The 15,247-nt window shown below is 42.2% G+C and overlaps 1 protein-coding gene across 1 annotated transcript in view; it reads left to right on the forward strand.

The window, feature by feature from the left end:
* Window positions 1–15,247, forward strand: part of nav2a (neuron navigator 2a) — a 103,974-nt gene that overhangs the window by 18,491 nt on the left and 70,236 nt on the right. Inside the window, exons 2-3 of the mRNA XM_034106201.1 lie at window positions 6,856–6,973; window positions 10,355–10,407. Of these exons, the coding sequence (XP_033962092.1) occupies window positions 6,856–6,973; window positions 10,355–10,407 (171 nt within the window). The remainder of the gene's footprint in view (window positions 1–6,855; window positions 6,974–10,354; window positions 10,408–15,247) is intronic.

The following is a 15,247-nucleotide window of genomic DNA, read 5'->3' on the forward strand; positions in this document are numbered from 1 at the left end:
GGGGATTCAGTCAGGGTGTCTGACTCAGAGTGGATGACACCCAGAGAGGGAAAGAGGAGTTCAGAAGTGTCAGAGTGTCTGAAGCTTCAGTGTGAAGGGGGGTGAGGTGAGAGAGGTACTTATAGAGAGGAGTAAAGCATGCCCTGCTCATACAGTCAACACGCCAGACAGACACACAGAGCTGTACCAGACATGTGAGATGAGGAGAAGTCATCAAACAGCCTGGCTATATTTGCCCTCTCGTCTCGGGTCTGCTGGAAGTTTGTGGATCTCGAGTTGTTTGCTTTGCCTGGTTAGCGCTCTTTTTAAAAGGTGACCGGCCTTCATGGAGGAGTATGGAGGCCTCCGGGTGCCAGCCAGGAGCTACAGCCGCTTCTCCTGCAAGAAATTCAAATTGGTAAGAAACTAATGAGGAAGAGAGGGGAACACGTATTTCACTTTGTAAGTGTTCATCAACTGTCTTCATTAGGGTCTTCCTTTGCAGTACTTGGTTTTGAAGCATCCCTGAAGTCATTGGACAACACATGAAGTAAACCAATCACAGTGGAGATTAAAGTGTCTGTGTCCACCACAGATTTGAACTGAGGGGGGTGTTATGCGAGAAAGAGACTAAAGAGGAAGCTGGGTCAGCCTGAAATAGAAACGTCAGGGTTAGAGACGGATCTCCAGGAGCAGCCGGGATTTATTTTAGAAGCCCTCAAAAAGAGAGAAAGTCACAGTGACTTTCAACACATTAAAGAAAGCCTTCTGGTAGGATTTGGTCTCATAAAGTCCTGGATGAATGAAACATGGTCAGCGGACGTGGCTCTACACTTTGTTCAAAGTAGATATCCCCTTGGAATGGTAGAAGAAAGCACTGCCATCAGAGCGTGCCTTCTGAAGACTCTGCACTCAGTTCAGTGCATTTACCTGAGTTATAACGAGAGCTGTTTTAGGTCCTGAATGTTTCTCGTGAGAGATAGCACTTGATAGCGGCTCAGGTCCTGCTGTGTTCCCTTTATAGTTCTAGCTCATGTCGGCAGATTAGTTCATAATGGCGTGTTAAGTGCAGCGCTTTTCAGGTTGCCTACTGAACCCTGAAAGTAATACGGCTAGTAGTCCTGAAGTTATCAACATAATTGTTTCTGGAAGGCTGTGTGTCGTCAACGTAATGTGAGAACTGTGCTTCAGTGGACGGACCTGAGGTGTAGTGTGTTACTCTTGTCATGTTAAAACGTGTTGCTGCTTGGTTTGTGATTTTCATTCTTGAAGTTCAGAGGGAAGACTTAATGGTTGAGAGGTTGAGACAAAGTCATTCTCTAAGTTATGAAACACTTTCAAAACCCGCGGGGTGAATTTTAAATGCACCCCATTATCATTTATGTTATTCATTTATGTTTTTGTAATTTTAATTAATTCACCTACATTCACTGCTTCAGTGGTCATCAGGTTGCAAACACTTTAAGTTCCTCTCGGACCTCATAGTCTTAATTGTATTCCAAACAGACTCAATTGTGATGAAGTTAAGCAAGCATTCTTACATTTGACCATCTTTTTATAAAAGGGCAATATTTACAGAGTGAAGGGATTCTAAAACCTAAAGGGCATTTTCAATTTCCACCAACAACTCCCTTGTGTACGTCCATGCCAACATCACAGCAGTGTTTGCTTAGCAAGCAGTGAACAAGTAAGTGTCAGTGCAAACAACTTCAGAGATGAAAGAGTGAAGTAAAACCTGCGAGACACAGTGAAAGTTACTCATACAAACATGGCCACACGAAACCACATCTGCTTCCCTCCTCCTCCTCGAATCACCCTTCATCAGGGTACATCGTGACTTAACTCACGACTCTGCAGTTGAGCCATCGGGCCAAAAACAGAAAGTCAAGGACGCTCTCTCAGTGCGATGCCCCTGCTGCCCTCTGCCTCGCCCAGCTGACCCAGCTCTGCGGGGATGGCCTCTATGCGTCATCCCCTTCTGTAGGCATCGCACACCAGCTCGGTGACTCGGCAAGCAGAGGCAGCAGGGATGCTGGATGTGAGGCAGGTTTGTGTGTGTTATTGTGCGAGAGAAAAAGACGCAGCTGTCTGAACCGGTGACTCATCGCTGCTTGTCACACGCTTTGAAGAGCTGACTCTGTATCATTTCAGAAGGTTTAAATTGGATGTGATTATGTGAAACATGCACATGGACACAAGCTTTCATACATTAGTGACAGAGCATGGTTGGTTGTTTACAAGTCTTAGTTCTCGGTAGTTGCTAATCTGAGTTCAGTGGAAAGTCACGATGTTATTGTCTGTACTGTAACATGTGACGGGGTCGGAGTGGTCATGCAGGCTATTCTTTACTAGTTTATTTTGATGGGTGTGAACAGCATCTGCTTTTTATGTTATTGTCATGCTTTCATTTCAAATGTCTTGGAGTTCTGAACATATTATAGAAATTGTGCAAATGTTCAAATACTTTCAGACCACACTGTTATTAGTCTTTGTTAAAACAAAAAAGTCCCAGATTTAGTTTGTGAAGGTCATACATTCCACAGTATGGAGGTCAATAGGCCAGATCGGCCACAACTGACATTTTCCACAAGGCCCTGACAGTGTGAATGAGTCAGTGTCATGTTCCTTTCTCTGGTGACAGTAATGTCCCTGACATGAATTTACAGCTCCTAAAAAAGACCCTAAATCCTGAGAGGAGAGGGATTACTGGGAGTTTCTGGTAATGGAGGGATTTTCCCTCCTCGAAAATGTATCTTTTGAACATCCGGCTTGTTGATAGGGGATTTTGGCGTTCTGTAAGGCACTGTTACGGGTAATCAGTGGCTGAAACCAATCTCAGAATGCATTGAGGCAAATGCAGGAAACACTCTTGACAGGTTGTGGTCGAGAGGAACGGCAATCCAGTCCTCAGACCTGGTACTTTGGTACTTCAATTTTGTATTTTGAGCAGTAGTCGGCGGAACGCACCACAAAGTACCACGTTACAGTAATGGGATTGCATTTGTCTGTAAAGCAGTAGTTCACCGGTTACTGTTAGTTCAGCAGTAAATACATTACAGTTACTAAGCGCAAAATGATTTAGTGACTTGAGTTACTTTAAGCTCTTCAACTATTTGCAATGGGAGGACAGTCAAACAAATCAATCGACCCTTTTCGCTAGCGCTACACTCGCAGGTTCATGGAAAAGGATACGGAGTAAAATGGCATAGTTGCATAGCAGAGATAAACAGGCTTGTTGCAGCATACATCACAGAGGAAATGGTGGAATCGCCATCTTTCCGAAACATATTGAGCGAGATACAGGTAACAGGCGGCCGCCATCAGACAGGAACACTTTTGCTAGCTACCTGAAAGATATCTTTTCCATTTATCAAAATTAGCCAGCCGTTGTGGCATTTCATACAGTTGCCTTTACACAGGCAGCCGTTGAAGATTTGAGCATAGATAAAAAAACAATCTAGACTTAGCAATGAGTCCTGAAATAGATCAGGAAACGTATAATCGCAGAATAAGCTATGATTGAATCCGACATTTTGTTCAATGTGAACTTGTGCTCCATACGCCCCTTTCTACTTAGCATGCACTGTGTTGTGGGATAATACATTGACTAGTTGATCTGAACACCACCCTCCACTCAATTATTTTAATGGCTCACATCATTACAATATTGGTTAATCAGTGCCTCCCTGTGTTGTAGAGGCTGGAGTTATTGTCACCTAATTATTGTCCGATAGATATTGAGTCAAAGCTCCTCTTCACCGACCATGCAGCTTATTAAAACGCCTCTCAGATCAGCCTGCTTCTCATCAGCCTGCACCGTATCCTTCTCTCTTTCTGTGGCCTTGCAAGCAATGTTCAGATCACAGAAGCGTTAATAAAGGTGCGCTTAAACACACATGATTGGGATTAATGCATGGTGTCTTTTTTTTAAGTTGAACTAATCGCCAAGGTCCTTGATTTACAGAGATTGGAAAGATATTGTTGCACTTGTGTTTGCAGTTGAATGGACGTCGGTGTTATGTATCATTGGGGATGGTAACATTAGTTATAGTCACATTCATTTTGTTTTCACTTATGAGGCTTCTTCCTGTTGCTTGAGTTTGCCCCATTTACATTTGTGTTATAATATTATTATAAACAAATCAAGTTAAATAAGGATAGATTAAGGTTGGCTGTTCGATCATTTCTGTTTTTGGAAAGACAAGAGGGCAGAAGAACTCGACACACAGCTCTGACACATTAGGCCTTATCCAGCTGCTGTGGCTAACGTGGTCGCTAACAGTTGCCTTCAAGAAGACACATCAAGAAGTAACAGTGGTGAGCTTCTGGTAAACTTGCTAATAGAAAAACCAATGTTCACTTTCCTTTTATATCTGTTCAAGTCTCAACCAAGTCCTGAGAAAATGTGTCTCCTTCCAGATACACAAAATGTGTTTTGAAAAGTTTAATTCTGTTGTAACTTGCCCACTTCCCCTTTTTCCTTATTCCATTTGCAACCTAAAATTGCCCCCCCCCCCCCCCCCCCCCCCCTGCATGACCTCCGGCTGTTCGCCCCCCTCTGGTGTCTATCTCTGACTGACATCTACCTATTTCACCTTGATTTTAATTACACTCCAACCCCTCAATTTACCTGCCCGAAACTACTTCAAAGAAAGAATACACACAAAAGGCCCTGAACACAGCACTTCAGCACCTTCTTCTCTGTGACCAACTAGGAGTGTGAATCGATCCTAATCCTGTTGCTTGAAGGCCTTTAAGCCCTACGTCTCACTCAAGAGGACTTTTATAACTGTTCATTTGTGTTTTGGTATGCAGCCAGTGCGATTTAAACATCGCTCCGAGGCTCTTTGAGTCTAATGTGTGGTCGTGTACACTCATAAACCTTTTGCATTTAAGCTTGTGTGTACAGAGGAGTACATGTATGTGCGTGCGGCTTTGAAGTGCGCACACCTGTTGTAAGCCATCACGAGAGCAGTGATTCATCCGATGAGTAGCATGGCAGAAAAGCTCCGGGTCTGTTTACAGTGCAAACACAAAGAAACAAGGGGTCACGGCCGTGTCACACACCTCTCCATGCACGTTGTGTGTCCAAGTTTGTGCTAAGGTTTGACCTTAACAATGCCGTGCACTCATTCAGTAATAACCAGTGCTCTCGAATTTCCCAGTAAGTTTACATGCACTCTTGAAACCAGGTTCTTAAGAGTAATTAGGTATAAAGTGATAACCTGATTTAAAAGGTGCTCTGTATGCAGCAGGTCAATAATCATGATTTCCCCCCCACCCTCAACCTTATTTAATTGTAAGTAAATAATGTAGTTATGTTTCACCCTTAATGGGCAATAATCTTAGAATTTTATTTCAAAATGTTACGTTTTGAAAAAATAAATTCAAACCGATTGTACTGTTCCGTTTAACTCTGCTGCTGAATATTTCCACCATACGAATGCATCACTATCATCAACTGTATACAATAAGTTGATCTTCTTTTCTACTAGATTTAACTCTCATGAATTGAAAACACAATCTAAAAGGGTTAATATTGTAAACTGGACAACATTTTGTGGCAGTGACCTATCAATCACAAGAAGCTCCGCCCTAAAGCATGTGCTGCTTTATTGTCTATTGTACTCTAAATGGGCACATTATCTAAAAAATGTAGAACATGCTGTATTGTGTTAGACTTGAAACTAGTCATTGAGACATTAAACCCGTCAGTGAAATATGACTGGAGGTAAAACATTTAGTGAGAACCAGTGCTTTAGCTTTTAGAAATAATGCAGATTTAAGGCTCTTACATTTTCCAGACCCAGGAGGTAGACGGTAGAAGCGATACATTGCCCCAATACAGATGGTTCAATGCTTGTAAAAAGGGAGACATTTAGCTTGAACTTTTGAAGCAGTAGACTGCTACAGAACAGAAATAATCTGAAACATATATAATGTGTTTTTACTGTATTTATTCCTAAAAAGTCTTTTAATTTGTTTTGTAAAGCACTTTGAATTGTCGCGTACAGAAAAGTGCTATATAAATAAACTTGCCTTGCCTTGAAACATACTTGAGTGTCTCTTCTCTGTCATCTTTTTCACCTGACTGGCAGCACAGAGTAAGACCTACTGTAGAGAGAGAGATGTCTTAATATAGCCGAGCTGTCAGACATGTTTCAGATCCCTGGGGGGGGGGAGAGGAGTGTTCTGAAGTTACTCCTGTTTAACAGACTATGCCGTTTACAGACAAGCCTGACAGTATTGCAAATCAGGACGGTGCACCGATGCTTTTATTGTGCCAAAAAATGTCAGTTTCTCAAAAATAAACGACTTTTTATTAGGAATAATGTTCTGTGCAACTTCACATCAACTTTTCTATGCCTCTTATTTTTAGCTCACCAGAAATAGAGACTCACTTCTCTGGAGGAGAGAGAGTAAAAAAGAGAGAGTTTGGCGACTAATTATCAAGGCAGCTATTCAGATTATTCAGATGCTTGCTCTGCCCCCCCCGCCTCTCCTCCCCCCAGGCAGTGAAGGGTCTTTTCTGTCCCCAGAGAGTGATGTCAGCATGGCCCATTGAAAACAGCCGCCGTGGCTGCGAGATGAATGCCCTGGCTGAGCACAATGGCCCCAATTTGAATACCACGCGGATATATGCCAGATCGGAGCCCCAACAAAAGAAAGAGGGCTACTCTGCTCCCATTCAACCATGTTGTTATTTTATTAGAGTCGTAAACTTGCTTCAACCATTTATACCTTTTGTAGTTTTCAAGTGTTTATGGAGTTTGAAACACGTGGACGAGCTGACAGGGTCGCCCCCGATTTTGGACTGGATTTTATGTCTGTTGGCTGATAACTGAACGGCGTGGTTGTGTTTGTGTCTCAACGCAGATCTACACGGACTGGGCCAACCACTACCTTGCCAAGTCAGGAAACAAGCGTCTGATCAAGGACCTGCAAACAGACGTCGCAGATGGAGTGCTGCTGGCTGAGATCATCCAGGTCGTAGGTAAGGAAAACACACTTCTGATCGCACAATCTGCAACAAGGAAAATAAGCTCCGATCACGTGCTTGCTAAAGAAACGTGTTGTCAGCTACTTTTAGAGCTTTGACTGACCTTAACCAAAGAAATAGCTTAATCTCATCCAATAACCAGCAAGGTGAATCACTTTATTATGTATGATATGATGTAATAATGTCAGTTTGAATCATGTCAAGAGTACATTTCATCCTGCACCATTCAATATTTTACTTTCATCCAGCATTGATAAAGTTTGGACAAAACACTCAAATCAATATTTTTCAGGTTTGAAGTAGAGGAAGTAGAATTTTCTTTAGCTCCCAAAATGTTGTTATCTATTAAATTAAGCAAAGAAAAACTCACTTCGCCTAACATTAATGAGAAGAAAACAACTGGACATCATTTCTAAATATAAGAACAAAACAAAACTGCCCCATGAAGCCCATGAAAGTATACCTAAAAAAGCACATTTCAGAAGTAACCTGTAAGGTGTTTCCCTGTACTACGTATTCATCACAGTTCCTCTCTTATTTGTTCACACATATCTCAAAACCAAATCAAATCATTATCATTATTACATTCACCAACAGGAATTTTAGACCTGATTTCCTTGTGTTTTTAAAGACTCATGTGAACTAGGATGACCTGGTTTGGTTGTAATAGTGGTCTGTCTCATCATCGGTCCTGTCATTTCGTCTGGCCGTCCTCAGCCTGTCATTTCATGTGCCGACAGCTTTGAGGCTGAAGCATCCTGACACCAGCTGACCGGTTACCCAGCATGTCACGGACTGTCTGCTCCCAGCTCCCCTTCACTCTGACCCACATTTCTACTTCCTATGCCCCGTATGGCTTCATGGTGCACAGAGAGAAATCTCACTGTCATACTGTAGCTGTTGCATGTGATTCTATTTGGAGAGTTGAATGACGCTTGACAGCCTCTCTTTCTCATACCGCAACGTTCATACTGGCTCCAGCTTTTTATCCTCATGATGGAAACTTAAATAATTCAGATTATTCTTTAACAACACTAACAGTCAATCCTGCACACATGGAGGTTGTCTTTGTCAAACTAAATGTAATCGCAGGCCACATTACAAAATGAGATGCATTGTGGGCGATGTAACCAATAATAAACGTGTTATATTCTTTGCAAGCTCTTGCGGGCCACATCAAATGAAGTCGCGGGCCTTGATTCAACACCCCTGCTTCAGAGTAACTGAGCTTGTTGTAGTGGAATACAGGCTCTAAATACTCCCAGTGACTAGACCCACAAACTAAAAGTAGATTTTGTTCTGGTTATTTTTTAACTTTATAGAGGCCTTCTGTTTTGCTGGCCAGTGATTGACCCGCCATACTTAAACAGTGACCCTGATTCTTCTTTCACCTCAAAACAGTTCTTCCTCCTGAGAAGAGACTTCATTAAAACTGTAATTCAGTTTCATAAGTTTAAATGAAAGTACACTTCTGGAGTACTGTACCTGTAAAATGTTTCTGCATTTCTAGAAAATGAACTAAAGAAAGTTCCCGGGGTCCGAAAGTGTCACAACATCATCCCCTCCATTCAGTACTTGTTGTATTCTCACAATATCAAGCTTACATACAGTATACAGTGTTTCCCCTAGGTTTACTGCTTTGGGGGGGTGCTGCCTGAGCGGGGGGCTGATTAATGCATCGGTGTTTCTTAGGGTCAAAAACACTAAACTCACAACTGAAAATGAAAGCGTTTAGTTTATTTAATAAAGGAGCACATGTTCAATGTGAAAAGTGACATTAGATATATTATATAGATTAGTTACAATTTAGTGCTATATATAAATATTGAAAAGAAAATTAATAAAAAAAAAAAACTTAGAATTATTATTTTTTTTAAACACCTTGAATTTCAGGGGGGGCGCGGGGCTCCGTTGGCGGGGCTCCGTTGGCGGGGCTCCGTTGGCGGGGCGCAGCGCCCCTCCAAGACAATGGTAGGGGAAACACTGAGTTACTGTACTGTTGGACAGCTGATCATCGCTGCTCCTGCCCTGCTCTTAATTGAAAACAACACGAGCCAGAGGCATCCATTCCCCTGTTCCTCCTGCTGCCTCCTCTCCATTCGGAGAAAAGCTCACACCACGTGAAACAGGAGCTGGCTGCTGCTGTGGAAAAGCCATACTGGGACCGGATATGGCACCACAGTAGCTATTGGACCAACTTACATCCAAGGTCAGGACTTTGGAAGAGGAACACCATCAGACCTTTAAAGATATTTAAGATTGGGATACTTGTTCTATCTTTTCAAAGAAGCCTTTATATGGTGTGGCTGCTGGCTTTGCATTAGTCAACCAGACAAAATGTGTCTAGTTATTGTGTTTAACATTTATTTTGGCATCATTTGTGTCTCAAAATCACACAGGAGCTATCCCTTGTGACAATGTGCAATTCATCAGGAAGCAGACACATATTCTCAACATCAGTATTGTTTAATTAATGATCATGTTATGTATTTACACATTTATATTTGTAGGACATTTGATTTTACAAATATAGTAATGGCAACGACCAGTGTTTCTGGCCTGTAGTTTTCCAACGAAAAGTTTTTTAAAGATCTTTTGACTGTATTGTTTTTATATCCTACACCTTCAACCATTATTAAACATTAAAATAAATGATTAATATAAATCAATTCCATTCCAGTATCTGTTGAATTCCAACAGAGACATGTTGTCAGTAGTTTATAGAATAAAACTACAACATTTTCCTAAAACACAAACCTCTACAAAATTAAACCAGAGAAACTGATAATGCTGCATTGGTCTCGTCATTTATTCCAGAGCTGTAGTTTAGTTCAAAGGCGTCACAATCCAAGTAGTTTCAGAACCACTGCCAACGCCTGGTTGTGAGTGCCCATTGAGTCCAGTGTCAGCAGAACACATTAAAAGACCAATATGTATTCACCAGACACAAACAGGAGTAAGGTGGTGCAGTACAGGTCCTGAGGAGGAGCTGCACTGTGGGCCCCACTGTGCTGCTGGCACAGTTGTCAGCTGTGAGCTGATGATGGTGTCTCAGCTGCTGTGGGCTGGGCCTCTAATAGATGGGAGGAATCCCTGACAACACGCACACGCCCCCCTCTGAAAGGAAGCAGCACAGCACACATCTCGGTCGGGCCCCCAGTGGCCCTGTTCCCATTTGCTGTGACCAGATAGTGTTTCGTGTCTTTGCGGGAGGGAAAGGAACACCTCTGCTCTCCTCACTCAGCCAGTAACTGTCTGGTACACACACTCAGGGATTTCCACTGGAAATAAAGAGAGGATTAAATCAACGCCTGAAAACTGTTTTCATTCTCCCTTTCTTCTATCTCTGTCTCTGCCTCCTCTGTCTCTCCTCAGCCAATGAGAAGATTGCCGATATCAATGGCTGTCCCAAGAGCCGGACTCAGATGGTAAGTGACCTTTTTTTAATGTTCTGGCAGAAAGTTGTGAAATGTACCTCTGTGCGACTTTCTGTGTGTTAACACGTCTTTGATGTCCCATCTCACCGGCCCATGTGGCTCTCGCTGGGAGCCGCTGTGCTAAAGCCACCGGTGAATAGTTAGTCCATTTATTTTTACTTTTGTGGTCTTGCGGGCTGCCGTCCGTGAAACCTCTGGCTCAGACTTCTGGCAGTTGGCTCTCAGTTGAAAGAGACGCAGGCTTTGGCTTCGGGGCCAGTTTTGCCTCATCTTATTACACTTGCAAAGGAGACAGCTTTCCTCTCATCTCCAGGAGTGAAAGGCGGCAGGGAGCATCAGCGCTGGTGACAGAGAGGATGTTTACAGCCAGGTGTGATGGGGTTCTGTCCTCAGACATTTAGGCAAATATCTCAGTGGGATTCCCTTTGTAACGCTGCTGGTGGGATTCAGGTGTTTTTTTACAGTTTTGTGTTCTCTGTGGGAAATGAGCCCAGGGCAGGGCTGCCCTCCACTGAATGTGAAGGGTCGTAAATTGGGCCAATGTGCCAGCTGAGGGGGCTATTTGTGGCCACCAGCCAGACTACTGAAGCCTCCCAAAGCACCAGAGAGAGAGAGAAACACACACACCACACACACACACACCACACACACACACACACACACACACACACACACACACACACACACACACACACACACACACACACACACACACACACACACACACACACACACACACACACACACACACACACACACACACACACACACACACACACTCATTTCCCCTTCATAGCAGAGATAGAAACATATTACTGTATTTCTTAATGTTTTGATGTTGGTATGTCTCTTTGTTCTGCCACTTATTAAATTGTGATGTGGATTTAATGATGTCTTACTGAGCTACTGAAAAGTACATCAGCCAAGATCTAAAATCAATTCAACATACTATCCACATAGAGCTGGAGTGGCTACAAAGCACCAAGTCTGGCAGTCAGTAGAGATAGGTGATAATATATTAGCATAACATTGGTGATCCAGGATGACTGGTATCATAAAGCTGGTTATAAACTGGGCCGGTTAACTCTGTGTTTTCCCGTCTGGCTACCAGTGCATTAACATGAAAGAGCTAGCGTTTTGAAATGCTAAAGTGCATCATCAGAAACATAATTGAAGTACTTATTGGGAAATAAGATATCCATGGAAACATTTGGTTATAGCAAAACCAAAACCTTAAATGGTTAAGAAAATAAGGCCAAGACTAAACAATAAATAGAGGAATATCAAATACTATAGGTGGTTTGTAGAGTGCATATGTTTAGCTTTTTTCGCAGGTTATTAATATAATATTATACATAGTTAAGCACGAGACTGTTTCTTCCAAGCAGAGAAGAGAGGAGGAGAACATTAGCTAATACTTCATATGGTTTATTCAAATATATAACTTAAAGGGAGCTAATAAACAGAATGTGGTTAATCTTTCTGTTAAAAGACAACAGTCTTATATTAATAGGAATAAAGGGAAATTGGCTCGATTTGAAATGCAGTTTTTTATTGCCATTGTTATTTTTAAGGGTCTAAAACTGTCCCAGAAAGTCTGAATCTGATACTACTGATATACAATTATATATCGCTCCTAATTTCTTGTCACTTTATTGTTAATTCAGCACATTTGTCCATATCAGGATCCTTTGGTTGTGATGGCTCAGCCTTTCCAGTGAGTTGATTGGTCAGTAGCAAGCTTTGTGATGCCAGAAAACCTGAGTTAGATTCAAATTCACTATAGAGATACATGCACTAAGTCCCATTTGAAAATAGCTCCCTCTCAACTTCCTGTCCCACTCACTATCAATTAGGCCTCTCCCATTAGTGCTGATTGCGCCCCCCAGTCGTCATGTAATTGAGCGTTTTGCACTCTTTGGTCTCAGTGGTCGGGGCGTCTCTGTGGTTTTGTTGTGCCATAATGAACATCCTGTGAACCCTCTTACATCCCGCCCGCTGTCATCTGCAAACACAGCAGCTTTATTTTCAAGACAGGAAAATTGTAGGATACCTCTGAGACAAATCAGAGTGGGTCTAAATATATCATCTCTGTCTGTGATTGTGTTCCCAGTGTTTATAGTTGGTGTGTCAGTCAAGAGAGAAACAAAAACATTTGAAAAGTCTGCATTCAAGCAATTGAGTGGCTGTCAAATCTGCTTTTCTTTTTGCTTGGATAAACTCAGATGTTGCCGTGTGTGTGTGTGTGTGTGTGTGAGTATTTTTGGATCACTGCGTATAATCTCTGAAGGTTTATTAGCTTTAAAGCAAACTCTGACGCACTCAAGCGGTGCGAAGGGCAGGTGCAACCGCAGTCATTATGCAAATGTCTGCTGTGTGTGTTGTTGTGATGTCAACACAAACACACACACAGGTCCTGAGAGTTTACTTGGCAGCTAGGGTGGAGGAGTATGAGAGCCCACTTATACTGCACTTGATTTCATTGCATTGAAACCCAAAAAGCTTCCAAAGCTGCTGCCAATTAGCGCCACTTAACTTAACCTCCTTCTCTAAACGCATACACATGGTAATAAGCCCGTCAGTGGAATAAACTGTAGCACTCTCACCTCGCTCTCACGCTAGCTGATTAGCATGCTGGCTATCCAGGCCTGAGAGAGAAGCTGTTTTTACAACTGTCACATCGTCGTTAAACGGACCCCGGTCGTCGGGTCGTTCCTCTGCCACCCAGTCGGCCTCTGTGTTTGTTTGTGTGTCTGTGTGAGTGTTGGTCGAGACCAGAGCGAGGGTGTTGATCTGACACTGAGCTGTTAAACCACACAGGATGCCACTCACACAACAAGGCACACAGACAAACACACACACACGGTGTCTCATCCAAGCATCCCATCTTAAAGCTACAGCTTCTGGAATTGACTAGATTTCACCTGCGACGAGCTGGGAAATAAAACAAAGCTGAACAAGGAATGGATTTATCAGCCAAACATTTCATCACTCATTTAATTCAGGGCTTTTAACATTCTGGTGAGAGATTCATGTATTTAATTTACTTCAGACACGATGGACCACCTTTGAGTAGAATTTACAGTGACTCGTTCATTATCCAAAGCTATTCACATTGGCAGCATATTGTACCAGGAACCTATTCCCTCAAAAGTAGATTTTTCTTTTAATTGGATTTACCAACACTGTCATCACCACAAATGATATACCTCCATTGCATGAGGATTGAATTGACATGTAACTTCAGAAAGTTAAAGACAAAATGTTATGTTAGGTTCATGTATGTTGATTTGAAAGGTACTCACCATCGCATTTAGCCCAGATTTCATTGTGGACACTTGTGATGTACACATACTGCATATATGTACATATTCATGAATAAGCCATGCTTTAGGCCACATGTGTCAAACTCAAGGCCTGGGGGCCAAATCCGGCCCGTGGTGGATTTAGTTTCGGCCCGCAGGATAATTTCTAATTACTATTAGATCTGGCCCGCTGGTATATTGCACGCACACCTTCACTCCATCCTGAGGGTTTCCTCAGCTCAGAGCCTGAGCCCAAACATTGATGAACTTGTATCCAAGATGAGATGCCAAGTATCTGGCTTGAACTAGCATCACTGAGCAGCACACTGTGTTTCAATGGATGTTTCCTTCTGCACTTTGTTTCTTGCGACAACAGGGCATGTTTGGTTTTTTCTTTGAGGGAAATAGTTTGTTGAAGCTGTTGTTGGCCTGTGGGAAAATGTAATCATAAGAAATTACTCCGGAAAAGCTGCAGATAGAGCCATAAGAAATGAATGCAACTGATTATTTAATGTTGTTTTTATAGGCAATCATTTAAGCTTTGATAGTTCCAGGTTTAATATGTGCAATAAGTTCATTTCAATAAGTTTTGCAATAAACATTGAACCAGTCCGGTCCTCGACTAGTACCCATTTTTTTTATTTTGGCGCACTGTGTATTTGAGTTTGACACCCCTGCTTTAGGCTATCCCGTACTACACTTATGGATATTGAGAAAGAAAGAGATATACTTATTCAAGCTTACTTATTGCTCTATTCATATTTTGTTTGCTGGATTGGTTTATTTTCCAATGTTTCTACTGCTGTTGCAAAGAAAACGTGGTGAGGTGAATGTGCTGGATTGATAGATCGCCACACAGGTGGAAACCAGCAGGACCAGGTGTGTAATGGGCTTGATGAAAAACAGGCTTAAGAAATCATCATTAGCCACAGTGGATTATAAATAAGCAAACAGCTCTTTCACTTCATGTCAGGCTCTATCTTCTCTTATTTCGTGTTTGTGTGTTGAACTGGCCTGACAATAGAGCTTTCCTTTACAGTTCATTATGTTCTTTCACCTTTTGGCGCTGTGCCACACAGTTTCAACCCGATTGAAACCCAGTATTCAATCTTTTTAGTTTCGTTAAGTAGTCGTTTTAGAGACACAGCTTCAGACCGGTTTGAACACGGTTGCTTCTTCGATGCAGAATCATTTTAGTGGTTTTGTAGATGAGGAGATTAATGCAGGTAAGCGGGACAATTGTTTATTAATGATTCAGCGGTCTGGTAAATGTTTGATCAGAGGGAGAGCTACTTTTCTGTGTGTCATGTGTCTGAGAGAAAAGTCCCCAACTGTGTCAGCTGGTCAGCTCAGTGATCACATGACCAACTGCAAACAACAGAGCAATCACAGTAACTGTTTCTAAGCAACCAAATATACCAAACCCTCAATCTTAATGTCAGAGGGCGCAGACTTTTATTTGCACATACAGTACAAACGTTTGTTTTCCTCATTAAGGCTGCTGTACCCTCGGGCAAGAAAGACAT

Source organism: Pseudochaenichthys georgianus, chromosome 3, assembly GCF_902827115.2.
Source record: "Pseudochaenichthys georgianus chromosome 3, fPseGeo1.2, whole genome shotgun sequence".
NCBI classification, from domain to species: Eukaryota; Metazoa; Chordata; class Actinopteri; order Perciformes; family Channichthyidae; genus Pseudochaenichthys; species Pseudochaenichthys georgianus.